Here is a 25,282-nt window from a genome sequence, read left to right as displayed (position 1 = left end):
ATTCAGCCCAAAAGGTATCTAGCTGGTATTGTTTCCTTTCTTACACTATCCTCGATATATACTAACTTCTCGGGGTATTACACTGTGGATGTGAGTGATTATTATTGCGTCCTCTATTTCCTCCAACAGTGGAAGCCTGAGATACAAGAGCTGAAGATTCGGTTGGAGGAACAACATGAGAAGAAGAAGACATACCATGTGCACCTGTCATATTCAACAACCTTTTGAAAGAGTCATTCATGGTAGGGTTAGCGGAGCTGGTCAAGATTTGATGTCTGATGGCATCAAACTCTGGTTTCAGATCGGAGAGAGCAATAACCATAAAAAACTTCTCTCGTTGAGCAATCTGCTCGGTGCGGATTGTAGTAAGAGGAAGAAGAGCACCAAATTCTTGCATGAGAGCCCGAACCTGCCCTAGATAAGATTCCATGGACGACTCCTGCTTGAGATTCTTGATATTAGAGACCACAGTGTACAAACGTTAGATGTCGTTTGTATAACACTCTTCAGCTTCCTTCCACACATCAAAACTTGACACTCTTCAACTTCCTTCCACACATCAACACAAGTTTCAAATGGGCGAAAGAGTTGCATGATGGATGGATCAATAGACTGCCATATGAGGCTACATAACTAGGCATCAACTTGTTCCCATCTCGCCCGATTAGCTTCTGGCACACTTTCAGCCTTCATGGTAAGATGATCCGCTTGACCTTGCCCTTTGAACCACATTTTGACAAAGGCTACCCATGAGAGACAATTGGCAGACCCTATCAACTTGATAGTGGTAATATTGGTTGTCCCAAGATTAGAGACAACAAAGGATTGAGAGACAATAGGGGCAACAGCAAAAACCGAAGCGGGAGTAGTACCGGCAGAAACCGCGTCACTGAAGTCAGACATGACGAAGACTTTGACACCAAAAATAGCTTTAGGGGTCAAAGGCGGTCAGATCTGGAGAATCTAGCGAAAGAAAACCAATGGACGCGCTGTCACGCTCCGGCGCGTGGAGGCGAAGGCAGTGCGTGGCTGGTCCGGCGGCGGCGATTCTTCGGTGGTCGGCCGATCTGGAGGCGACAAACTCAAGGGTGGTGGCGGTGTGGTGAGGTGGTGGCCGAACAGTGGGGTTTTGGTCTGGTCAGTGACGGTTAGGGTTTAAAAATAGCTGGAAACGATACACAGCGATGGCTAGGGTTTTTTATCTCATCGATGGCTCTGATACCATGTGAGAAAATAATTAGGAGAGAAAAAATCTAAGAGACTAGCCTCTCTTAACTTGTTATTTATAATTAGCATAATGGGCCTTAAACCTATGGGCTTAATCTAATTACAAACACACATATAATAATTATAATATATACTAATAATTCTAACACAAGTGTTATTCACTTGATCTTGATAGATACTCTCTTCTAATATCACCTTTTTTGAGTCTACCCCCTCTTCTTTTCTTTATCTAATGTCTTTTCCTCATCTCTTCATGAGGTTCTTCCTCCCATCTTTTCCTTCTCTAGTCCCACTCCCTATTCCTATTCCTATTCCTATTGTTCATTCTCCTCTTTAAACTTATCAATGTCATTCTAAGCCATCATCTGCGTCTTCTATAGGCCCTCCACCACTATTATTGCAGATGATGATGTTCCTCCAAATAGTGTCATTCTTCAATCCCCTCTAGTTCTTCTATCTATGCTCCTGTTAGTCGCCATACATGACCCCCTCAAAATCCTCATCCCAATTGTACTTTTGTGAGTTATCATCGTTTGTCACCTATTTATTATGATTTTGTCTTTGCTCTTTCTTCTATTTCTATTCCTAAGACAGATGCAAAGGCTCTCTCTCACCCTAGGTGGCACAATGCTATGGAGAAGGATATGTCTACCTTGCTAGCAAACGCAACATGGGATCTTGTTCGCTAACGCAGCATGGGATCTTGTTCCTCTCCCTCCAAAAAAGTCTACTATTGGTTGTCGGTGGGTATTTACTTGAAGGTTGGTATGGATGGCACTATTGATCATTTGAAAACCCAGTTGGTTAGAAAAGGCTATACTCAGATTTTTGGCCTTGATTATGGTGATACATTCTCCCCGGTGGCTAAGACTACTTCTATTAATGTCTTCCTTGCTATGGCAGCTATTTAGCAATAGCCTCTTTATCAATTGGATATCAAGAATGTTTTTCTCCATGGTGACCTTCAAGAGGAGCTCTATATGGAGCAACCACCCAAGTTCGTTGCTAAGGGGGGAGTCAAGATTGGTATGTGGCATACGAAAATCCTTATATGGTCTAAAGCAGTCTCCTTGATGTTGGTCTGGTCGCTTCAATTTTGTCATCCAGTCCTTTAGTATGACTAAAAGTGAAGTTGATCATTTTGCGTTATATCATCGTTCTATTGGTGGAGTATAATATTCTTGGTGGTGTATATAGATGATATAGTTATTACAAGTGATGATGAGGTTGGCATTGAGCAATTAAAGACTTACTTGCACTCTCATTTCAAAACAAGAATTTGGACAGGCTAAAGTATTTCCTTGGCATGGGGGTAGCTCAATCCATACATGGTGTGTGCATCTCTCAACGAAAGTATGCCTTGAATATTTTGGAGGAGACTAGTATGTTTGATTCTTGGCCTAGGTACTCCTATGGTTCCTAATGTTAAGCTTGTACTAGGACAAGGGGAGCTATTAGAGGATCCTTAGCGATATAGGAGACTAGTTGGGAAGCTTAATTACCTAACCATTACATGACCCGACATCTCTTTTGTTATTAGTGCGGTGAGTCAATTCTTGGACACCCCTTTTGATAGCCAGTGGAGTGCTTATCTTGAGATACATTAAGAGTGCTCCAAGTAGAGACTTGTTTGAGAAAAAAAAAAAAAAACCAATAGATTGTTGGACATACTAATGCATATTTGGTTGGTTGTCCTACATATAGGTGCTCTATCTGGGGTTATTTCGTCATGGTTGGATGTAATTTAGTGTCTTAAAAGAGTAAGAAACAAAATGTTTAATTAGATATAGCGCAAAAGCAAAGTATTAAGCCATGGTTTTAGCCAGATGTGAGTTGGTTTGGCTCAAACAACTTCTTAAGAAGTTAAGATTAGAAGATTCAAGACCTATGCAGCTTATTTGTGATAATTAGGTAGCCTTTCATATTGCCTCTAATTCAATTTTTCATGAGTGAACTAAACACAAAAATTGTCACTTTGTGAGACAAAAGTTGATTTTTGGAGAAATTAGTACCTAATTTGTTGGCTCTAATCGCCAACTGGTTGATCTTCACATAAAGGCATTACAGGGTCCACGACTTGACTAATTTGTACCAAGCTAGGCACATATGATATATATACTCCTGCTTAAGGGGAGTGTTAGCTTTACAGTGTTGTGCATGCTTAGCCTTGTACTTAATTATTAGCTTTCCTAAGTCATATACATGAATAAAATATGAACACTTTTTGGCTCTTCTTCAAAACAATATGTACATGAATGAGACTACGTAATCCTGACCATACAGATAAAGTAATTTTGATAAACTAATTTTGCAGAAATCAGAATTCTGCCAAGAAATTATCAGTCATGTTAAGAGAACTCAACGATATAAAATAAATGATGTAATTTTTTTCAAGGGTATTGAACAATAGTAGGTTTGAAAGGAATTATCTTTGAAAATCCATCTAAGCATGCTTAGACATACGAATGTTGCATTTGCATCAATTCTTACCAGCTCCAAAATTGCAGGACATTAACACAGGTTATTAATAGGCTGGTGTTGTAAATGTTGAAGGCTGAAAATAGGAGATTAATTTCTTTTAAAGTAATATTAGTCCCAAATATAGCAAGAATAACTAACCAGAGCATCTTGGGCAGTTATTTCTTCCCTTAAGTCCAGCCTAGCTCGAGCTTCAGCCAGCCTTACTAGACTTTCTAGTTGTCTTGCTGTTATTGGTGTACCATCAGCAGATGTGCTATGGTCCCTCAATCGCAAGTAAAATTTCTGTAGAATTTCTGCTGCTGGCCTTGACATCCTGACACAACAAAGACAATATATGGGTGGTAAATCAAACTAAAGTTGCTGAGAATTGACATTGGATCTTAATAGCCAACCAAATCACCTGGGAAAAACAAAAGTTCTTGCATAAGCAATATATTTCCGAAGTAGCGAACCGGGTAATGGAGCAAAATCAACATCCTTCTTAGGGTCAAGTCTCAATTTTGACACTAAAGAATCACTTTGTATGCTAGTGCGAGTGTCTCGACCATTTGACGATGCTGCATTGTGTAAGTTAAAGGTCCATTTGTTACAGACTCCTCAAGCAATTCAGAATTGATTCTCCAAGAGTAAAAAAGCACCTGTACACAACTTTTTTGTAGCTGGTGAATGATCTCCAGACCCAGCATGAAGCTGTAAATAAAATGCCCCAGTTACATGTTTGCCATGTCCTTGATATAAGCTTGAAATGCTTACATACATGGTTATATCAAATGCACATAGGCCAGAGAATGGCGCACCTTTTTCATAAACCAGGGAAAATACTTGAACCAAAAGAAATGAGAAAATTAAATACATGTCAACTGTTCATCCATTTGGAGAAATATACTACAAGATGCAGAATCATGCCATTATTATATAACCCCATGATGGTAAGCATATGGGGTGGTAAAGAACGAGGTCCTATTCCTAGTGCAGTCATGAGGTTGTCCAACTTTTTAAAGAACACCCATAGTTCATAAAAGATGTATCAATCGTATTCATGCAAGATCTGCTAGTGATTTTTCCAGTAAAGTAGCCCACAATGCAGATCAGTTGCAAATAACTCTTAAGCCCACAATTTTGTTACAATAACTGTTAGGCAAGCGTTCTCAGTAACTGTTTATACATACATTTACAATCTTGTTGCTAATCTGAAGCAAGTACCAGCTTGACGCATCAGACATGCCTAAGAGTATGTTTACCAATTGAAAGTGGCAAGGGATGATGACTTACTGACATAATGTGCTCAGAGACCTGCTTATCCAGTAACTCATCAGGTTTGTCAAGCAATATGAAAACCAAATCAAATCGTGAGAGAAGAGCAGAGCTCATTTTCAAATTCTCATTGACAGTTTTTGCACGGCTGCAAAGGAATTGAACAATGATTATTAGGGAGGCCATGTATAATAGAAATAAAGCAATTGAATAAAAAACTGAAACAGTACTTGTAATGACCACCAACAGGGTTTGCTGCCGCTAAAACAGAAGTTCGAGCTGATAAACTTGCCACCAATCCAGCTTTTGCAACGGAGACACACTGTTGCTCCATAGCTTCCAGTAGAGCCTGCATAATACAGAAATTAGTAAAACTTAGTCTTGGAACTTAGAAAGGATAATTGGCAAATTCATCGATTTGTCTGGAAAAACCTGGTGTTCTGCAGACATTTTATCAAACTCATCAATACAGCATAGTCCACGGTCTGCAAGCACCATGGCACCTGTTTGGACATATAATATCAAAAATTGATATTTTATTTTTCATGAACATAGAACAACTGCATAAAAATTTCTAATTAGGGCTATAAAGCAACACAAGCTAATCAAGCTCGACTGATATTCAGCTCATCAATAGCTCGTCCAAACATGGCTTAGTATCTAAACACATGAATTTTGAACCAATGTGACCGGTTCACAGTTTGTTCTAGTACACAGAATGGGTATTGGTATGGAGACGCAATACCTGCTATGTAGAGGGTAGGCTTAGTTATAGCACATGGGGTCATTGTTAGACTGGAAGCAGGCCATTATATATATACATATGTACTTTAAAAGATGATTTCAAAATAATTAGAATGAAAACAAATTGGTGAGAATTTTTGTTAAGATCTACAACTACCCTATCTAGATCCACCATTCTCTCCCTTGATTTCCTCTTGTCTAGATCCTCGTTTTACTCTCTTTACCTATTTAGGTTTGTACAGGATGTATATATATAGGGGTCAATATCCATGTAAATGATGAGGAATTTTTCTCCAAATATTTCTGAAACAATCAATTCAACATGGTATCAGAGCCACATTATCCTGCTTAGTTCAGTCATTGTTAGCCCATCTTACGCCACTGCTGCTGCCACTTTCATGCTGGAGAGCACACTATCGATGACTGCTGCTTTGCCACCAGAAAACACTGCCAGCCATCAAGAATTGCAGCTGTTCTACTATGGCTTGCTACTCACTGTTTGCAGCTGTCACGATTTTGCTGCTGCTATTCCAACACAGTTCACAAGTTTTTTTGGTAATAACAACTAGTGGGAGTTCTCCCCATGACTAGTTCCTCTTGTGATAGTTAAATGTTCACGAGCTCCTCTGTCCAGATTAGCTCAGTCAAGTTAGATGGCCCTTCTAGCTATCTGGTCTGGTCTCGACAGTGCCTTCTCTACACACAGGCACAAGGACTGGATGGGTTTCTCATCGAAGTTGCAGGCAAGCCAACAAAGGGTGACTCTGCACTCATCTGATGGACAAAAATGAACTCCTTAGTGATGTCCTGGCTCCTTGGTTCTACGGATGTTGCCCTAACTCCCATGTATATTTTGCTTGATAACGTGGAGAACGTCTGGACTGCACTCTCCAAGACATACTCGCCGTCCAGTAATTATGCTCAGGTGTACCAGCTGCAACAGAAGGCATGGGACCTTTGTCAGGGGGAGTTGACTACCACTAGCTACTACGAGGGTTGAGTAGCATATGGCGGCATTTGGACTTCTATGACCCTTTTTCAGCAAAGTGCACAGACAATGCAGTAATATATGCCACGCACACGGAGTGTGATCACATATATAAGTTCTTGGTCAGGCTCAATCAAGATTTTGATCAAATTCTAGTCCAAATACTGGGGAGATCCCCAACACCAAATCCTGAGGCTTTTGCCTTGGTACAACAAGACGCAGATCAACAGTGTGTGATGATGTGCTTGTTCAAGTTAGGTTGGTCATGATTAGTCAGATCCCTTCATTGGAGGAAAAGCCCCCCCCCCCCCCGGCAGTTGGAAAGCATGCACAATGGTGTGACTTCTATCAGAAGCCCCATCATACACAGGAGACCTGTGGAAACTCCAAGGGAAGCCTGGTAAGGTTCATGGAGGAGTCAAGAATGGCAAAGGTATTGAGAGGCCTCAGGCAAATCTTTCTTAAGGAACATTCAAGGTTGTGCATCTCTCAGCCGAGGAAGTCTGGAGATAGGCCGTGCTCAATACTTCTAAACCACAGGCTTCTGTTGACTCTTCTGGTTCATGTTTCTCTCCTACTTCTTTATTTGCACAGTCCAGCATTTTCTTACATGCCTCTAATTTATCCTTTAGGCATCTTGAGTCCTGGATATTAGATTCAAGGGCCTCTAGTCATATGACTGGCCAATCAACCTCCTTCACATCCTATACTCCATTATCTGGTACAGAAAAGATTCGCATTGGAGATGACTCTTTCTCTCCCATCTCAAGAAAGGAGAGATCCAGTGCTCATCATTATTAAACTTATGTTCTGTCCTGCATGTTCCAAATTTTTCTAGTAAATGGCTTACAGTGAAAACTCACCTTTTTATCTTACATATTGTATTTTTCAAGAGCTGAAGACGAGAAAGGTGAGTGGGTACAGTAAGATGCATGATAAGCTCTATTATTTGGAAAAGGATGCTCAGGCAGTGAGCAACCAAGACTTGTTTTTCCTAGTATTTGTAATAAAACTTCTAGTGCTTTTGCCTTAGTTCATTCCGATGTGTGAGGTCCTACCAAAATTACCTCAACTTCTGGGTGTCGTTGGTTTGTGACATTTATAGACTGTTTTAGCAGTCACTTGGGTGTTCCTAATGCAAGCTAAGAGTGAAGTCTTCTCCTATTTCAAGCGGTTTCACAAAATCGTGGAAACAAGATTTGGAGTGAAGATCAAGGCGTTGCATTTGGATAATGGAACAGAGTATACCATTGGTGACTTTTAAAGGTACTTGGTGAACCATGGGATACAACGTCAAACTACACGTGTCAATACTCCTACCCAGAATGGCGTAGCTAAGCGAAGAAATAGGTAGTTTCTAAAGGTAGCACGCTCTTTACTCTTTTCTATGCATGCACCTAAGTTTTTGTGGGGATAAGCTATGTGCACTATTGTTCAATTGATTAATCACATGTTACACCCTACAATTTCACACTCAAAATACTTCAGGGATCCACTTCCTTTATGGTCCCACTGAAAGTATTTGGGTGCATATACTTTGTGCAAAACCAAAGCTTGGGTGTCCAAAAGCTTGATCCACGAGCTCATAATTGTGTTTTTGTGGGGTATGCCTTCGATGAGAAAGGTTACAAGTGTTACTATCCAGCGGATAAGAAGATATACATTAGAGCAAATGTCGCCTTTAGGGAATCCAAGCCATATTATCTTGCACCCCTAATACAGCAGTTGCTCGATGTCCCCTCTACCCCTCCCATGCCCTTCCTTAGTGGCATTGGTCGAGGGGGGGAGAGTGATAATGTCACCAATAATGATACTAGGTCGCAGCCCAAATGAAGATGTTGACAATGATGATACAGATGGCATCCCAAATGAAGATGTTGACAATGATGATATAGATGGCATCCCAAATGAAGATGATGAAGGTGGTGGTGATGTTAATATAGTTGAGGATGGACAACATTCAACAGAACATGCACCCTTACGACAAGTTTTGAAGATATATGTGAGACAAGGAGGTTCAATGAGACCATCATACATCCTACTAATACCCCATTACCTAATCTTGTCGACAGCTCTAAGTTGCCTCTTCCACCTTGATATTCTTGTAGCTTTACGAAAACCTTCTTGCAATGTGGAAATACCAACTCATTATAAGAATAACCCTTACAACACTCATCATCTTATCACTAATTGTCTCTTTGAGTCATCATCTCCTACATTTAGAGTTTTTTCTAGATCCTTGGCATCTATTACTGTTCCTAGTGACTGGAATGAAGCTATACAAGAATCTAAGTGAAAGGAAGCCATGGTTAAGGAGATGAGACCTTTGGTCAAAAATGCAACTCAGGAACTAGTTCCACTTCCTATAGGAAAGCACCCAATTGGCTACAAATGGGTGTTTACTATCAACCACACACCAAAAGGCAAAGTGGAGGGCCTAAAGGGCAAGTTAGTGGCTAGGTTGCACGGAAACGGAAACGGAAGACGTTTCCAATAGGAAACGGAAACGCGAAAACGGCATTTTTCTAAAAAAGTAGGAAACGGAAACGCAAAAACAGCATTTTTCTAAACAAGTAGGAAATGGAAACTCGGGGTAAACTGTAAATTTAAAAAATATAGGGGTTTTTTTATAAATATAATTTTTAATATAAAAAATAAAAAATATTTATATATAAATAATAAACATAAATTTTATAATGTATTAAAAATATATATAGAAATATATATAGAGAGAGAGACATATATATAATGATAAATATAACTTCACATATATATATCTTGCATATACTGTTAATTTGCATATATATATAAATACATAAATATACATACAGAGAGAGAAAGGGAATCAATTCACCAACATGGTTGTCCTGTATTTTGAATTTGGAACAAGTCACCAAAAGAGAGAGAGAGAGAATCAATTCAAAGAATAATATCAATCTAACAGCGTTGGAAGAAGAAGGAAATTGCTGGCAGAAATCGAAGAAGAAATCGCTGGAAGAGAAGAAATCGCTGGGCAGCTCGCTGGAAACGCGTTTCCGGCTACGTTTATTAAATTCTGAAATGGCCCGAAAGTTTTCAATAATTACACAAACGACCCAAATAACGTTTTGGGCTGTTTTTCCCATTTTCGAAACGGGAAACGGTTCGGAAACGCCAAAACAGCGCCTCCGAGTCGTTTCCGTGCTTCACAGGTTAGTAGCCCAAGGTACACACAAACATACGACATTAACAACGGTGAAACTTTTGCTCTCGTAGCTAAAAATGAACACAATTCGAACACTGATTTCATGTGCTACAAAGGAACTATGGCAGTTGGATGTGAATAATCCATTCTTTCACAATGATTTGAAGGAGGAAGTATATACAGATGTGCCCCCTGGGTACACAAATGAAAGAACCTACAAGAAAGTTTATAACTAAAGAGATCTTTATATGGGTTAAAACAGTCCCCCCATGCATGGTTCGATGGATTTCGAAGGGCAATGCTAAATCAAGGCTATAGACAAAGCAATTGAGATCACACTATGTGTACCGAAGTGGTAAGAGTAACAATACTGAATTGTTTATGTTGATGACGTTGTGTTGACAGGTGACAAGCAACAAGAAGGCAGAAATGACACACTTGAAGGGATGCCTAGTATGTGAGTTCAAGATCAAGGATCTTAGGAATTTATGGTACTTTCTAGGCATTGAGGTAGCGCAATCATCAAAGGGGATTGTCCTCTCTCAACAAAAGTATGTGCTTGACCTTTTGTGAGATACATGCATGCCTAGTTGTCAGCTAGCTAACACCCCAATCAATCAAAATTAGACTCCAGGTTAATACAAGTGATCAAGTTGACAAGGAGTGATATCAATGATGGTTAGGAGACTAAAATATTTATCACACTCATCTACATATTGCTTATGTTGTGAGTGTGTGATCAATCAATATATGCATGATCCCGGAACTTTACATCTAGAAGCTATGCATAGTATCTTGCAGTATCTAAAGAGTTATCCAAGTAAAGGTTTGTTGTTTGCCTACAACAATCATCTAAGCATTGAAGCGTTCACTAATGTAGATTGGGTCTGATGTCCTTATCATAGGAGGTCAACCTCTAGGCACTACACCCTTGTCAAGGGTAACCTAGTGACATAGTGTAACAAGAATCAAAATATCGCCTGCATGCTCCAACACAAAGGCTGAATATAAGGCAATGGCACAAGGAGTATGTGAGGCTCTTTGGCACAAAGACTTCTTATCGAGTTAGGGCTTATGCCATAACATCCTCTCATGCTCTACTACGACAATAAAGCAACTATCAATATAGCCAATAACCTAGTACAACATGATTGAACAAAACACATCGAAGTGGATCAACACCTCATCAAAGAAAAGCTCAATAGAGGAATAATTTGCCTATCATATGTCAAATCTTCCAACCAATTGGTTGATGTTCTTACAAAGGGTCTCAGGGGAAAAGTGTTTTATGGTATTGTAAACAAGATGGGCATGTACTACGCCCCATCTTGAGGAGAAGTGTTAAGATCTACAACTATCCTACCTAGATCCACCATTCTCTCCCCCTAATTTCCTCCTATCTAGATCCACCATCCTCTCTCTTGATTTCCTCCTATTTAGATCCACATTTTACTCTCTTTGCCTATTTAGGCTTGTACATGATGTGTATGTATAGGGGTCAATACCCATGTAAATGATGAGGAATTTTTCTCCAAATATTTTTGAAACAATACAATTCAACATTTTTTATTTACCTAGCACTAATTTCATAATCCTAGCTTCATATTGTTTTGCATCATGCTATCCAAATCATGGTTCCATGGAGCTAACAATCCCAGAGCATACTACATAAATGACCAAGTTATTTTATCTCAACTTGGTTAGAGTTGTTTAACACACATTTGAAGCTCATTAAAGGCAATGACTCGGTCCAACCACACTATTCAGAATTGGTTCTTGAGCATGTAAACATCAATTTGGAGATAAGAGCAGCATGCAGCACTTTCTAGAAATATTGACAAAGCATAGGCTCATCCCTGGAAGCAACCTAAGTATCCAAATACAAGCATGTTCATCTCAAATTAGCTAAATATTCTCAAATTAGAAACTTGTCATTAACCATTGCTCGATGAATAATGCTTTTCCCTGGTGGTTAAAAATTGTGCTAAATGAGAAATAGACTATCAACAGAAAATTGGTAACAGGTGTTTCTTTTCATATTTCCTAACATGGTAATCCATTATATATCATCATTTTGTCAGAAATAGTCCTGTGCAGGAGAAATTAAAATTTTCTATCGGTATGTTTTTCCAGTTTCTCACACAAACTGTTAAGGAATTGTATTTGCATTTATAAAGAAGAAAAGAACAACTGGAGCATCATTAATATTGTTAAGTAGAGAACAGGCCACGTAGGCTTCTCCTAAAAGCCAAGTTGGATCATTGGAGTCATAGATTTCAAGTAGTTCACAAATCACAATTACCAGATTAGCTTAATTTAAAGCTGATCCTATTGGGTTATTGGTTTGTTAGCCCATTAAATAGTTCTGTCAATACCTCAGATCAGAAAATATCCCAACCTGAACCAGATATACTATCTGAACTTTTTCCAAGGCCCAAAAAAAATTGCAATTAATTTGTATTGTCATGTCAAAAGGCAGCTTCCACTTTAAGCAAATAAAGTAAATTTGAAAAAAATAAAATCGCTTTAGCATTAGTGCCATGGAAACATGGTTAGGCTTTTATTTTTCCCCCTTTTTTTTTTTTGGCTATGGGAAATTGTTGAAAAGGCTAGGGATATGCATTTAACAGGTTGGTAGGCAATTTAGAGGTAGAATTATGACCGAAAGGATGAAATTTGGGGGCTGAGAACAGGGCTGGAAGTAGGGCTACGAAAATAAGAAGTGGGAACTGAAAGATTAGGGAGGAAAGAGAAATATCTTCTAGGTGTCACACCTAGGGTTCCATGGGCATCAGACTTAGAATTGCATCACACAATTCACAGAAAGCATAACATGTTTCGAGAAAATTGCCAAGAATTGTTCTATTCACTAATGAGAAAAGAGAGAACAGTGATTGCTGTGGAGTTCTAGTAATCCTATTCCTACTAGGATTAGGAAATCCTTTTCCTACTAGAAAGCTAAACAAAATCTAAAATTATTAATAACAAGACTGAAAAGACTATAAATAAAACCTAAACACTATAAATAAAACCCTAACACATAATTAGAGTTACCAAAAGAACCTTAGGAGACATTTACAGAATGACAAAAATACCCTTGATGTACAAAACATCAAAATTAAGCTGAATAAAGTTCCCAGCGGGGCCTTTCTGCATCCAAAATATCCAGAGTAATGCTTGGGTTTAAAACCAATTTAGGACACATCTTGTATGTCTTTAGAAGTTGTTAGCAATGTCCTAATGTTTGAGCATGAGTCTTGATAGCAATAGTATGGTTGTTCCTTTGTTACAGGAAGGTCATTGGTTGGCACTGTTGAAATAACCTCTTTGCAAAAAAGGAAAGGAAGGTTGCATATAAATACATCTCTCCCTTGACCCTCGCAAAGCAGAAACCCTCATGTAGTGTTGGCAAAATACCCCAACCCAGGGCGAGGTCAAAGGTCGTTTGACTGAGGTCAGGTCAGATTTGGGGAATCTTCAGTTAAGTTTCAATTGGGGCGGCACCTCACCCTGCACCCTGGCTCAATCCACCCTGCACTAGCCTCTCTCTATATATGTGTGTGTATATTATATTTATACATAAATATATTATCTAATGTTGGAGATCCGGGTTGGATTAGGAGTGTTGGTGTTTGAATAAAAGAAGGATAAAGCAGCCGATCAAGATGCCTAATAAATCGGAAGCTGATAAAGAAGAAGATAAGTCTGATTTGAAGATTAAGTCTTGTATATCCTAGTTTATCTGAAACTTATTCAAACCTTGTCTATATCTCATACGATTAGGAGTTAAAGGCCGTAGACTTCACCTGCATATATAGGACTTTATTCAATACAAACAATGAGTTTTGATTGATTCCATCCTCCTTCCATACCTAAGGCTGTTACACTTGGGTTTTATTTGTTTTTGTTCATGGCATCAGAGCTCGGTTTCTATTAGCCAAGAATCAAGATATTGTGGCTTCTTCCAATCCTGAGGATGAAGTTCATGCAACTGCAGAATCCTCCCTTACTCCAAACCCACAACCTGTAGCAGTTCCAGCTGCAACTACAATTTCAGCTATTCCTCTATCAACAGATAGTCACAGCCTGCAAATCACACAACACAGATTGAATAGAAGAAACTTCCAAGAATGGTTTCAATCTGTTAAGCTGGTGATTAAGGCAAAGGCAAGTTTAGCTATCTATCAGGGGTTCTCCACTAAAAGATACGGTTGAATATCAAAGATGGGAGGCAGAAAACTCGATCATCATGGAATGGCTTATAAACTCAATGGAGCCAAAGATTGGTTGCACTTATCTATTCTACCAGGCTGCCAAAGAAATATGGGATGCTATCCAAAAGATTTATTCTGATCTTGAAAACACAGTCCAGTGTTTTGAGATCAGATCAGCCATAAGGGCCACTAAACAAGGTACTCTTGGGGTTAAAAAATACTATATTACATTGATGGAATTATGGCAGGAGATGGATCTCTTTTATGATCTAAGTTGGGCATGTTCTACAGACAACCTAAAATACAGCAAGATGCTGGAAAATGAGAGGATTTTAGACTTCCTCCAAGACCTTAATGCTGACCTAGATGAAGGCCAGGGCTGGTTACTGGGTACTAAACCACTTCCATCTCTCCAGGAAGTGTTTGCTGAAGTTAGAAGGGAGGAAAGTAGGAAGCGAGTGATGCTCCAAGCAGCAATTGAACCAGGAGCAAGTTCAGCACTGATTTCAACCAAGCGTGAAGATCCTCCTAAGGAAAAACAGTGGTGTGAACACTGTAATAGGCCCTACCACACTAAAGATACATGCTGGAAATTGCAAGGGAAGCTAGAAAACTGGAAGCCAAAGAGTAAAAAGGAGAAGGAAAAACCAGCTTATGTCTCAGCAATAGCCCCTAACATGAATAAAGGTATAAATCTAAACCTAACTACTGAACAGGTGGATTTTTTGCAGAATCTTCTAAGCAATTCCTAGATTGCAAAAGAGTTAGATACCTCAGCCAACAACCCTACAGCATCAGTGGCCCAAAAAGGTAATCTAACATACTCTTTGTGGTCTAGCAACTAAAGGGAAGTTGTTGGGTGGTAGACACAGGTACATCCGATCATATGACCGGGTCTACAAACAGTCAATCAACTCCAGCTCAATGATAAGGAATTGAAAGTTCTAATGGCAGATGGTGCTATGACTTCTGTCAACGAGTAAAGGATTGAGATGAGGGGATAAGAAGCCAAAGATAATTCTAAAGATAAGTCAAGATTATACTATTGTTTATCTCCAATGTAAATCTTTAAAATATAGAGATAATATTGTAATCTAGTCCTATTAATTAGGGTTGTAATCTTTTCCTAGTTTTTAGGAGAATTATTAGGACGTCTCTTGTATATATATAGGCGGCAGCATACATGGGTAAATACTGTTGTTTTACTTTTGTATACTTAGTTTTGATGATGAAAAATAATATTTTATTTAATCCCTAAGTCATTAATCAAGGTTCTAGTTTTCAACATAAATCAATTTCAATATCAAGTATTATTTTGTGAGAATGAAAATCAAATGAATTTCAAGTATCCAGATTTCAAAGTCATATTTTTCTAAGTCTAGAAGGTTAGCACCTTATAAGGAGATATATATGAAAATGTTTTCTTTTTAGAAAACTAACTCCCAGTAATTCAATAGCTAACATTCATTAGTGATAAAATGATTTTTAACGAATTTTTCAAGAAATAGAAAGTGTATATCTTGGAGTGGTAAAATTGCAAAATCCTAAGTTTGTACTAAAACTCAAATTCTACTTTCTTATTCTTATGGATTTTGATTTTTTAGATATTTTTATTGAATCCAAATGGGGGGTACTTTCTTATTTACATTTATGTATTAAAGTAAATGGAAGGTAAAATATAAATTAAACAAAATGTAAATATGTTGTAATGTTTTCAAGCTTCATTCTATTGACTATCTTTTTCATCTGTCGACTTTGTGCTTCAATCTGTTGACTATGCCCATAAATAGTCAACTATGTGCTTAAGAATAGTCGACTATGTCTATTGTTCTGTCGACTATGTATGGCTTATGTCGACTATATTTCATTCTGTCGACTATTGTGTAAGGATAATCGACTATACTATTTCTTCTGTCGACTATGTTTGTATATGATATTCAAAATTTTCTTCATATTTTCGAATCTATCGACTATGTGAATGTGATAGTCGACTATGAATAGTTTTTGTTAGACAATAGTCGACTATGCCTTATTGTCTGTCGACTATGCCTTGTTTTATTTATGAATCTGTCGACTATCTCTTTTCGTAGAAAGCTTCCAACGGCTAGTTTTTCAAATCCTAACGGTCACAAACAGCTACATTTCTCTTCAATCTTTTGGGAAGCCTATATATACAACTCAAGGAGGATCAAGAGACGACAAATGGACGGAAACGAGATGATCTAAATATTACAAATCATTTTATTCGAGCTTACAATGTTCTGTGCTTTCATTGTTATATTTTTCTCTCAAAGGCTTCGTTCTATGATTGTTAATATATTCTTAAGCCTTGTTTTCATTGTGAGAGATCTTGTAACTAAGAGTGTTAACTCTTAGCTTCTCTCTTTGATTGTATCATTTTTATTTTCCTAGCTTGTGTAGCTAGAGGGCCCATTTGAGTGGGAGGTTTTGTAATTTCCTAGTCTCGGACTAGAGGACCTACTTGGTTTAAGTAGGGGGTTTTAGTGGATGGTTTAAAAAATCCTTAGTGAGGAGCTAAGGTAGTGGTTAGGCTTGGGTTAAGTCGAACCACTATAAATCTTTATGTTCTCTCTTGTTTATGTTATTTGATTTGTTTATCATTACTAGCATTTCATTATCCTCACTTGCATTGAATTTTTATTTTCAATCAAAAGGATTTCAAAGTTCTATCAAGTTTTTAAAATAACCAATTCACCCCCCCTCTTAGTGTGTGCCATAGCACCTCCCGGTCCAACAAATACAAGTTTTATTCTTCCTAAAACTCTCTTTTAACATGGAATCAGAGCCAGCTGTCATGACCCTATGAACAATAAAAGGGTATTATTGTAATAGGATAAAATAGTTTGTTAGGGATATTTTAGCAAGTGGTTAGAAGCACATGGAAGCATGTGCTAGGCTGTTAGAAGGCAAATATACCTATAAAAGATTGCTGTAATGGTTTGTTTTGTTATCCAAGAAATTAATGAAGTGAATCTGATTTTCTCCTCTTCCAAATTCTCTCCCCTTTCTTGATCTTCATCTCCCTCTTTTTCTGTTCTCTAATCTCCCTAAAACTTCTTCTAATCTCTCCCTCATTCTTCCCATTTCCTCCCTAATTCCCTTCTGTTCTTGGCTTAGCTGAATCGGATTCTTCCGATTCCCAAACTGATCCTAGGTTAAGCCCTAGGATCATGTCAAATTGGTATCAGAGCCACCATTTCTCGGCAGTTCTTCCTGTTAAGTGATTTCAGTGAATACAAGGACTCCAACGAGTTTCCTTGGTTAAGATGTGATAGGCGAGTGCAAACATTCGAAAGGAATCAAGACCGATTCAAGAATTCAGGTGAATTCCAACCAGTGGTCGGTGATTGGGTGGGAACTCCACTGGTAATATTGAAGTCACTTTGATTGTGAGTTGATAGCGAGAAGGAAGGCGTGATCGAAGCAAAGCCTCGAGTGATTTTCAGCGAGCCAGATTAGCATCGATCAAACGAGGAGACCATTTCAGTCATTCCGATCCGACTTGTTTGAACGATGAAGCAAAGCTAAGCGAATTCAGCTTCCCGTGAGACCGACAGAGGAGTGACTCTCGGCTTGAGAATTCCGAAAGTGTGTTCGAGTCTTGAAGACGAAGCCGACCATTGACGCTTGGCCACGAATTTCAGTGAGTCTTGCTCGAAGTGGAAGGGAACGCAGCTTCAACGGACTTGGAAGCCAAGTCGTAAGCTACTGCAACCACCGAATTCTCAATTCTGCATAATTTCGTTGGTTGCATCGCATTCTCTCAAGGAAGGCGAGCAACCCAGACGATTCCAGAAGCGACAGTCTGTCAAAGGTTGACGCGGACAGGCCAGGAAGTCGTGACTAGAGTGGGTGACCAGAGGGGTGCGATTGTCCAAGGGGAGAGTGAGTCCGTCGGAGGTGAAGCGGACGGCCCAGCGAGTTGCGACCAGGTTGGAAGACCATTCCGACCCAGACTGATAAGCTTCCTACAAGTGCGGCTATGGTGTTGCAGTTTTGATCGGCCATCCCGTTCGGAATTCTGTGGGTTCAATTCGATTGGGCGAGGATTGGAGGCATAAGTGGAGTTGATCTAAGTTAGGTCACTATAGTCCAGTGACCCACGCTTCCTGGTTGTGAATTCAGCAACTCCCAACAGCTAATTCCAACGAACTCTGGAGTTCCAACAATTTCTAGGGCCTCGATGTTTATTAGCGAGCACCACCAGCGACTCCAACCTGATTTGGGAGGGTGATAGTGGTGATTGTGACTGGAGTGGACAGACAGTGAGGCTTCCGACTGGTGCTTGCAAGTGCTATGACTGACTTGCCATAAGCTGAAGCGAATTCGAGGCCAAGCGATTGTGAACGGGTAGGTGCAGCAGAGCCAGGTTATCTTCGTGGCTGTAAGGGTCCAGTGATCAGAATTTCTGTCTAATTTTTGGAGGAGAGTAGGCCAGTGCTTCCGACGGTAATTCCGTGTAGTTTGAGGCAATTCAAATTCAGAACCGATTAGCTTGCAGAGGGGTTGGATCCAGAATGTATAGAACTCCTATTCCTTCACCATCGAAGTATGTTGTTGGTGAAAATTCAGCCAGGGGTAGCAGTGCATATCTGAGACCATTGGAGTCTCAGTTGCAGCAGAAGAATTCTTCCTTTTCAGTTGGAATGGAGCATCAATGGCAGCCAAAGAAGGCTGCATTTTCAGTTGGAATGGAGCCTCAATGGCAGCCAAAGAAGGCTGCATTTTCAGTTGGCAGCAACAAGGAACATAAGAAGGGGATCAGCCAATTGGACAAAGGAACTAGCAGTGGGTTTGATGAAGAGTGCAAGGAATTCGGTCGAATGTTCCGCGAGAAGCTACAAGAGTTTGCAATGATACTTATTAAGAAGTATCATTACAACTTTCCAGTGGAATATTTTGATGATTATCATGGAAACTTTAACAAGGAGGAATTCCTTGGAATGGAGCAGCAGGAGGAGAAGCTGAAAGAAAGAGCAAACAAGGAAGCAAGGAGCATTGATCATTTTATGGAAGAGTTGGAGCATGAATCAGAAGTGAAGGAAAGGCGGAACCAGAAGCAAAACTGCTATGAAGATGGCCTACTTGAAGCTGAAATATCTTCCAATGTTGTGAAGGTGTGTAGAACTGATCCTAAAATGTGCCACAATGTTGCTGTAAATTTTGAGGTTGAGGAGCAACAACAATTGAAGGCTGAAGGATTAGATAATGTGGAGGGATTTTTATCAAACGATAAGAGGGAGACAGCCCCAGTAGAAGGAAGACTTGCTGATCCTAAACAATGCCACCATATTGCTGCCAATTTTGGAGATGATAAGAAGAGGGGAACATATGTGGTAGTTGGTCGGTTAGAGTTTCAGAATGATCGACATTTGAAAGCTGTAGGGTTGCAGATTTCAGCTGCTACCTGCGACAAGGAGCGGCTAAATTCATTGAAGGCATTTGATGTGGACACTTTGACAGGTTTTGGCATTATATTGGATCCCTAGACTATGAGTACTAGCAATCTTAATTTGATAGCTATTACAAACCCAAGGGAAATAGTATGTTACTTTTTGGAGGAAGATGCAGCCTTGTCTGCAATGATTATCATTTTTGTTTCAATTGAGAACCTAAAAATGAAGAAGAAGAGACCTAGAAGGAGGAAGAAGGAAAGAAGGATGAACCAAATGGAAAAGGCTGGAATTGGATGAAGAGACATGACTACTTGTTGCAAGTTCTTGGGGACAAGAACTCTCTTAAGGAGGGGGGAATTGTCATGACCCTATGAACAATAAAAGGGTATTATTGTAATAGGATAAAATAGTTTGTTAGGGATATTTTAGCAAGTGGTTAGAAGCACATGGAAGCATGTGCTAGGCTGTTAGAAGGCAAATATGCCTATAAAAGATCGCTGTAATGGTTTGTTTTGTTATCCAAGAAATTAATGAAGTGAATCTGATTTTCTCCTCTTCCAAATTCTCTCCCCTTTCTTGATCTTCATCTCCCTCTTTTTCTGTTCTCTAATCTCCCTAAAACTTCCTCTAATCTCTCCCTCATTCTTCCCATTTCCTCCCTAATTCCCTTCTGTTCTAGGCTTAGCTGAATCGGATTCTTCCGATTCCCAAACTGATCCTAGGTTAAGCCCTAGGATCATGTCACCAGCCATCTAAAAGGCTTCTTTTTCTCGGCCTTCATTGCCATTTTTTTCTACTTCAGCAATCAGTGCCATTCCGTTTTTCCTGTTCCGTTTTTTGAACGATTACAGCCAGTTTTTGGCCCTCTTTCTTTACCCGATTAGTGTTTCCAAGATCTTCCTAAGATGTCTACCGTCTCTAACAATAGTCCTATACCAGAAGCAGTTGACACGAGCAGCCCTTCAGAAGTTCCATTCTCTGGAACCAGCAGTACAAGTAGTGGGGAGAGTTACAATATCTTCAAGCGGCCTACCAGTTGAACGGAAGAAACTATCTAAAGTGGTCTCAGCTCATCCGAACCTTTCTCAAGGGAAAAGGGAAGATAAGCCACCTCTTAGGAACTGGCCCCAAGGAAGGAGATCACATGTTTGCTGCATGGGATGAGGAGGATTCCTTAGTGGTGTCTTAACTATGGAATTCAATGGTATCGGAGATAAGTGATATTGTGATGTTCTTAACAACTGCTAAAGATATTTGGGAGGCTGTCAACCTTACCTATTCTAAGGTGAAAGATGCAGCACAGATCTATGAGGTTCGAACTAAAATTGTAGCAACTAAACAAGGGGTAAGATCTATCACTGAATACTTTAATGTGCTGCAAACTCTATGGCAAGAATTGGACCATTATCAATGCCTAAAGATGAGATACAGTGAAGATGCAGCCTTACATAAAAGATTTGTGGAGAAAGAAAGAACCTACAATTTCTTGGCTGGTCTTAATATGAAGTTTGATGCAATAAGAGTTCAAATACTTGGTAAAGAGGAGCTACCTTCCCTAAATGAGGTAATCTCTCTAATTCGGGCTGAAGAAGGGCAAAGAGGAGTAATGCTGGACACTGTCCCTATGGAAAGATCAGCATTAGTGCCATTGAAGGGTCCTAACCGAGGTCCTCAAGAAGAAAAGAAGGTTGCCGGGGATAAGGTTGCAAGCGATAAAGATCCTCAAGACTCTATGGTGTACCTTTTGCAAAAAACCAAGGCATACCATAGAGAGATGTTGGAAGCTACATGGGAAACCATCTAAAGGAAGACAGCTGGGAAGCTAGAATCAAGCCTATATGGCCAGCAACCAATAGCAAGGAGAGCAGAAACTAGTAGAACACAAGGAACAAGGAGATGGCTTGGAGTTTAATCGGGCAGAAATTGAGAAGTTAAGGAATTTTCTAAATTCCCTTGACAAGAAAGAAAAAGGTACATGTTCACTTGCACTTACGGGTATATCCCCTCATTCTCTTATTGTACATGCTTCGGGAACTCAATCTAACTCTTGGATCCTTGATTCTGGGGCAACAGATCATATGACCCCTTTACCCCATTATTTCATTACCTATAGCCCTTGTTCAAGTTCTAGAAAGATAACCTTGGCCGATGGGTCCTTAACCTCTGTTGCTGGCCAAGGAGACATTATTCTTAATAAACATCTTACTCTTAAGGATGTTCTCCATGTCCCTAAGCTATTCACCAACCTTATTTCCATTCAAAAACTTATCCTAGACAATAATTACAGTGCTAACTTCTCCTCCACCTTTTGTAAAATACTAAAATTCAGGAACAAGAGTCGAAGAAGATGATTGGGCTTGCTAAAGCTAGGGTTGGCCTATACTACCTTGATGGATCAAGTGAGCAGGAAAACAAGGGCAAGGTGAATCTCGTGTCTTGTTTGGTGCAATCCGATAAAAATCAGATCTGGTTACATCACCATCGTCTTGGTCATCCTTCATTTTTTACCCTTAGAATCATGTTTCCAGCCTTATTTAGGAGTGTTGATATTAGGGATTTTCATTGCTCTATTTCTGAATTTGCTAAACACAAAAGGGTGACTTATTCTTCATCTAATAAAAGAACCTCTCTTCCGTTGACTCTTATTCATAGTAATATTTGGGGCCCTGCACCTATTCCCAATATTTCTAGGGCACGGTGGTTCATAACATTTGTAGATGATTGCATTAGGGTAATGTGGTTGTTTCTTTTGAAAAATAAATCTAAAGTAAGCACTATTTTTCCTAACTTCTATAACATGATTAGTACTCAATTTGGGGTGCCAATCAAGAGGCTAAGATATGATAATGCCAAAAAAAAATTCAACCATTCCCTCACACAATTTTGTCAACAAAAAGGGATCATCCATGAATCATCTTGTCCATATACCCCTCAACAAAATGGAGTGGCCGAGAGAAAAAATGGACATCTATTGGCTATGATTAGGGCACTACTTTTCCACCATAATGTTCCAAAAAATTATTGGGGAGAAGCTATTTTGACTACCACTACTCTTATCAATAGACTACCTTCACAAAATCTCGGGTCCTATAGCCTTATTCAACTCCTAAACAAACATTTTCCTTAAACTCAAATCTCTAGTGACTGGAAACCAAAGATTTTTGGGTGTGTCTCTGTTAGGAAACCACAACCATGTAGGCTTCAATTCTGCCCAATTTCAATCCGTAGAGACGCAAGCGCGATCTCCTCTAAGTTGGTCCACACAATCGATCCTTCCACGGACGCCTCGGTCGTGCTAGCAACCCTAGGCGCCTTTTGAGAGATACGAAATTTTTCTTCCTTTTTTCCAGCTTCTTAAGCGGCATATAAATAGAGTTTAAGAACCCTAATCGTGCCTTGGAAAAACCCTAAACACTTTAGGCCCGGCCCTTAATCACATTGGGCCGACTCTCTCTTTTTTAATTGTAGAATGGGCTCGATCTAAATGTGTGACCCCTTAGGTCCACCATTAGATTAGATGTAGGGCCAATTCTATTGGGCTATATCAAGGTCGAACTTATTAGATTAATTAAACTCATAGGCTTCTTAATTAACACATCTCATAGGCTTCTTAATTAAACTCTTTAATTAATAGTTTTAGAATTAATCAAATTAATTCTAAACCCTACATATCATGGTTAACGTCTAGCAACATGTCATAAATACCTAGCCAACAATGAAAAAACACGAACCTTTTCAATTGCAATTACCGTGCAGTAAAATCCTTTCATTGATCTATGTCCCGATTGAATTTAGGGTTTGGTTTTATGACGAAACCCTAATCATTCAATAACTATGTATCCATTCCTGATTTATGACTTGATAGGTGAAATCAAAACACCTTTTGATTTCCACCTCTCCTTGGCCAAGGATTTCCTCAGTCATGAAATCGTCGGAATACATAGGACATCCTCTCATCTTAACGATAAGTGATGAATCCTATTTTGACATTCACAAGCCTTCATATGTGATAAGGCCACGCCCAGTGATAGTTTGTCAATGACTCCATTAGAATCCAAAAAAACACCAAAGCATAACCAGTCAAATATAAGACTACCATGATGTCTCAAGTCTAAGGATCAATCTGCATAATTGCAACACAGGAATTCCAATTCGACATTAAACAATAACCATTAGGAATTCTATAGCGAGTCAGTTCAATGTACTTATTCTTATAATAAGCACCCACATATAAGCACTAGTGTCCTCACACCGATGTCCATGAAACAAGACATTCTCCTGATTGAGCATGCATCGTATGTGTTAGTCTATCTGAGTTATTAGTGTCCAATCCTAATAACTCTATGACTAGGAACATTTAAGATCAAGGCTTATAAGGAATATGTTTCATGATCGTCATCTCTATGCACGGCCATATTCCATGAGCCTATTTGATCTATGGACTTTGTCAAGTATGGATTGCAATAAATAATGACGACAACCATCAATGACAAATAAAAACATAATGCCTTGCAATAACAATTGATTGAAGATAAAGAATCCCAATGTAAAGTATGATCAATTACATAAAACATGATTGGCTTGTGGGGCATAACTCTAACAGTCTCCTTTGTGCATGTTCATAATCCTCATAGAGGCAAACTAGACCCTAGAGCTCTCAAGTGCATCTTTGTGGGTTATTCCTCCACCCAAAAAGGCTATAGGTGTTATCACCCTCCTTCCAAGAAATTTCTAGTCTCAACTGATGTCATCTTTGTGGAAAATTCTCCTTATTTTGATCAATCTTCTAATCACCAAGTCATTTCTAATAGGGAGCCATCTGTGTGTCTCTCTAATCTAGAATTTCCACCTTATTCTACATCCACTTCGGATCTGGTTCACACACAGACTGCATCAGACAAGATTCCAGAGGAGATCCCCCCAAGTCTTTCTCCTCTCAAGGTCTACTCCAAGAGGCAGACGCTGCTTCCTAGCCCTATGCACGACCAGGAGTCCAATTCCTCTCATGAACCTACTACCAGCACTGCCAGACCTCTTGCCAATCCAACAGGTACACCTTCTTTTGATTCTTTTACATCTACAATAGAACCCATTGAAGCTAAGAGTGATCCTTCATTTTCCCCTAGTGACCTTGAATGGCCTATCGCCCTCAGAAAGGGAACTAGGACCTGCACCCAACACCCTTTGCACCTGGTCCTCTCATATTCAAAACTATCTACCTCCCACAAAGCCTTCCTAACCAACCTTCATGCCATTCCCCTTCCCCACCATTTTTCCGAAGCTGTAAGGGATGAGAACTGGCGGAATGCTATGGAAGTCGAGATTGTAGCCTTGGAAAAAAATAAAACATGGGAGCTAGTTCAATTACCAAAAGGAAAACAATTGGTAGGATGCAAGTGGGTGTACACCATTAAGTACAAATCTGATGGGGCCCTAGATTGGTATAAGGCACGGCTAGTGGCTAAGGGAAACACTCAAGTCTATGACATTGACTACCTAGACACTTTTGCTCCTGTTGCAAAGCTAAATACAGTCCGGGTTCTCTTATCCCTAGCTGCTACCTTAGGCGGGCCACTACTTCAATATGATGTAAAAAATGTTTTCTTACATGGGGACCTAGAAAAGGAAGTTTACATGGACCTACCATCTGGTTATAGTCCCATTGCCCGAGGGCAGTCCGTGTGTCGATTGAAGAATGCCTTATATGGCCTTAAACAATCCCCTAGGGCTTGGTTTGGTCAATTTTCTCATGTGATGCTCACTTTAGGGTATA

General features: G+C 39.5%; 1 protein-coding gene across 4 annotated transcripts in view; it reads right to left on the bottom strand.

The window, feature by feature from the left end:
• Nucleotides 1-25,282, bottom strand: part of LOC127789302 (probable DNA helicase MCM8) — a 69,616-nt gene that overhangs the window by 17,835 nt on the left and 26,499 nt on the right. For all 4 annotated transcript variants that reach the window (XR_008020526.1, XR_008020527.1, XR_008020528.1 and 1 more), the window contains exons 9-14: nt 5,395-5,465; nt 5,193-5,311; nt 4,981-5,110; nt 4,347-4,398; nt 4,109-4,265; nt 3,847-4,021 (exon numbers count right to left, since the gene is read on the bottom strand). Coding sequence is in view for 1 of the 4 variants with exons in the window: in XM_052318184.1 (XP_052174144.1) it covers nt 3,847-4,021; nt 4,109-4,265; nt 4,347-4,398; nt 4,981-5,110; nt 5,193-5,311; nt 5,395-5,465 (704 nt within the window). In the remaining 3 variants the exon portion in view is untranslated. The remainder of the gene's footprint in view (nt 1-3,846; nt 4,022-4,108; nt 4,266-4,346; nt 4,399-4,980; nt 5,111-5,192; nt 5,312-5,394; nt 5,466-25,282) is intronic.

This window comes from Diospyros lotus, chromosome 13 (genome assembly GCF_014633365.1).
Source record: "Diospyros lotus cultivar Yz01 chromosome 13, ASM1463336v1, whole genome shotgun sequence".
Classification (NCBI taxonomy): domain Eukaryota; kingdom Viridiplantae; phylum Streptophyta; class Magnoliopsida; order Ericales; family Ebenaceae; genus Diospyros; species Diospyros lotus.
The sequence above is the reverse complement of the archived record's forward strand: the minus strand, read 5'-3'. Positions and strand labels throughout refer to the sequence as shown.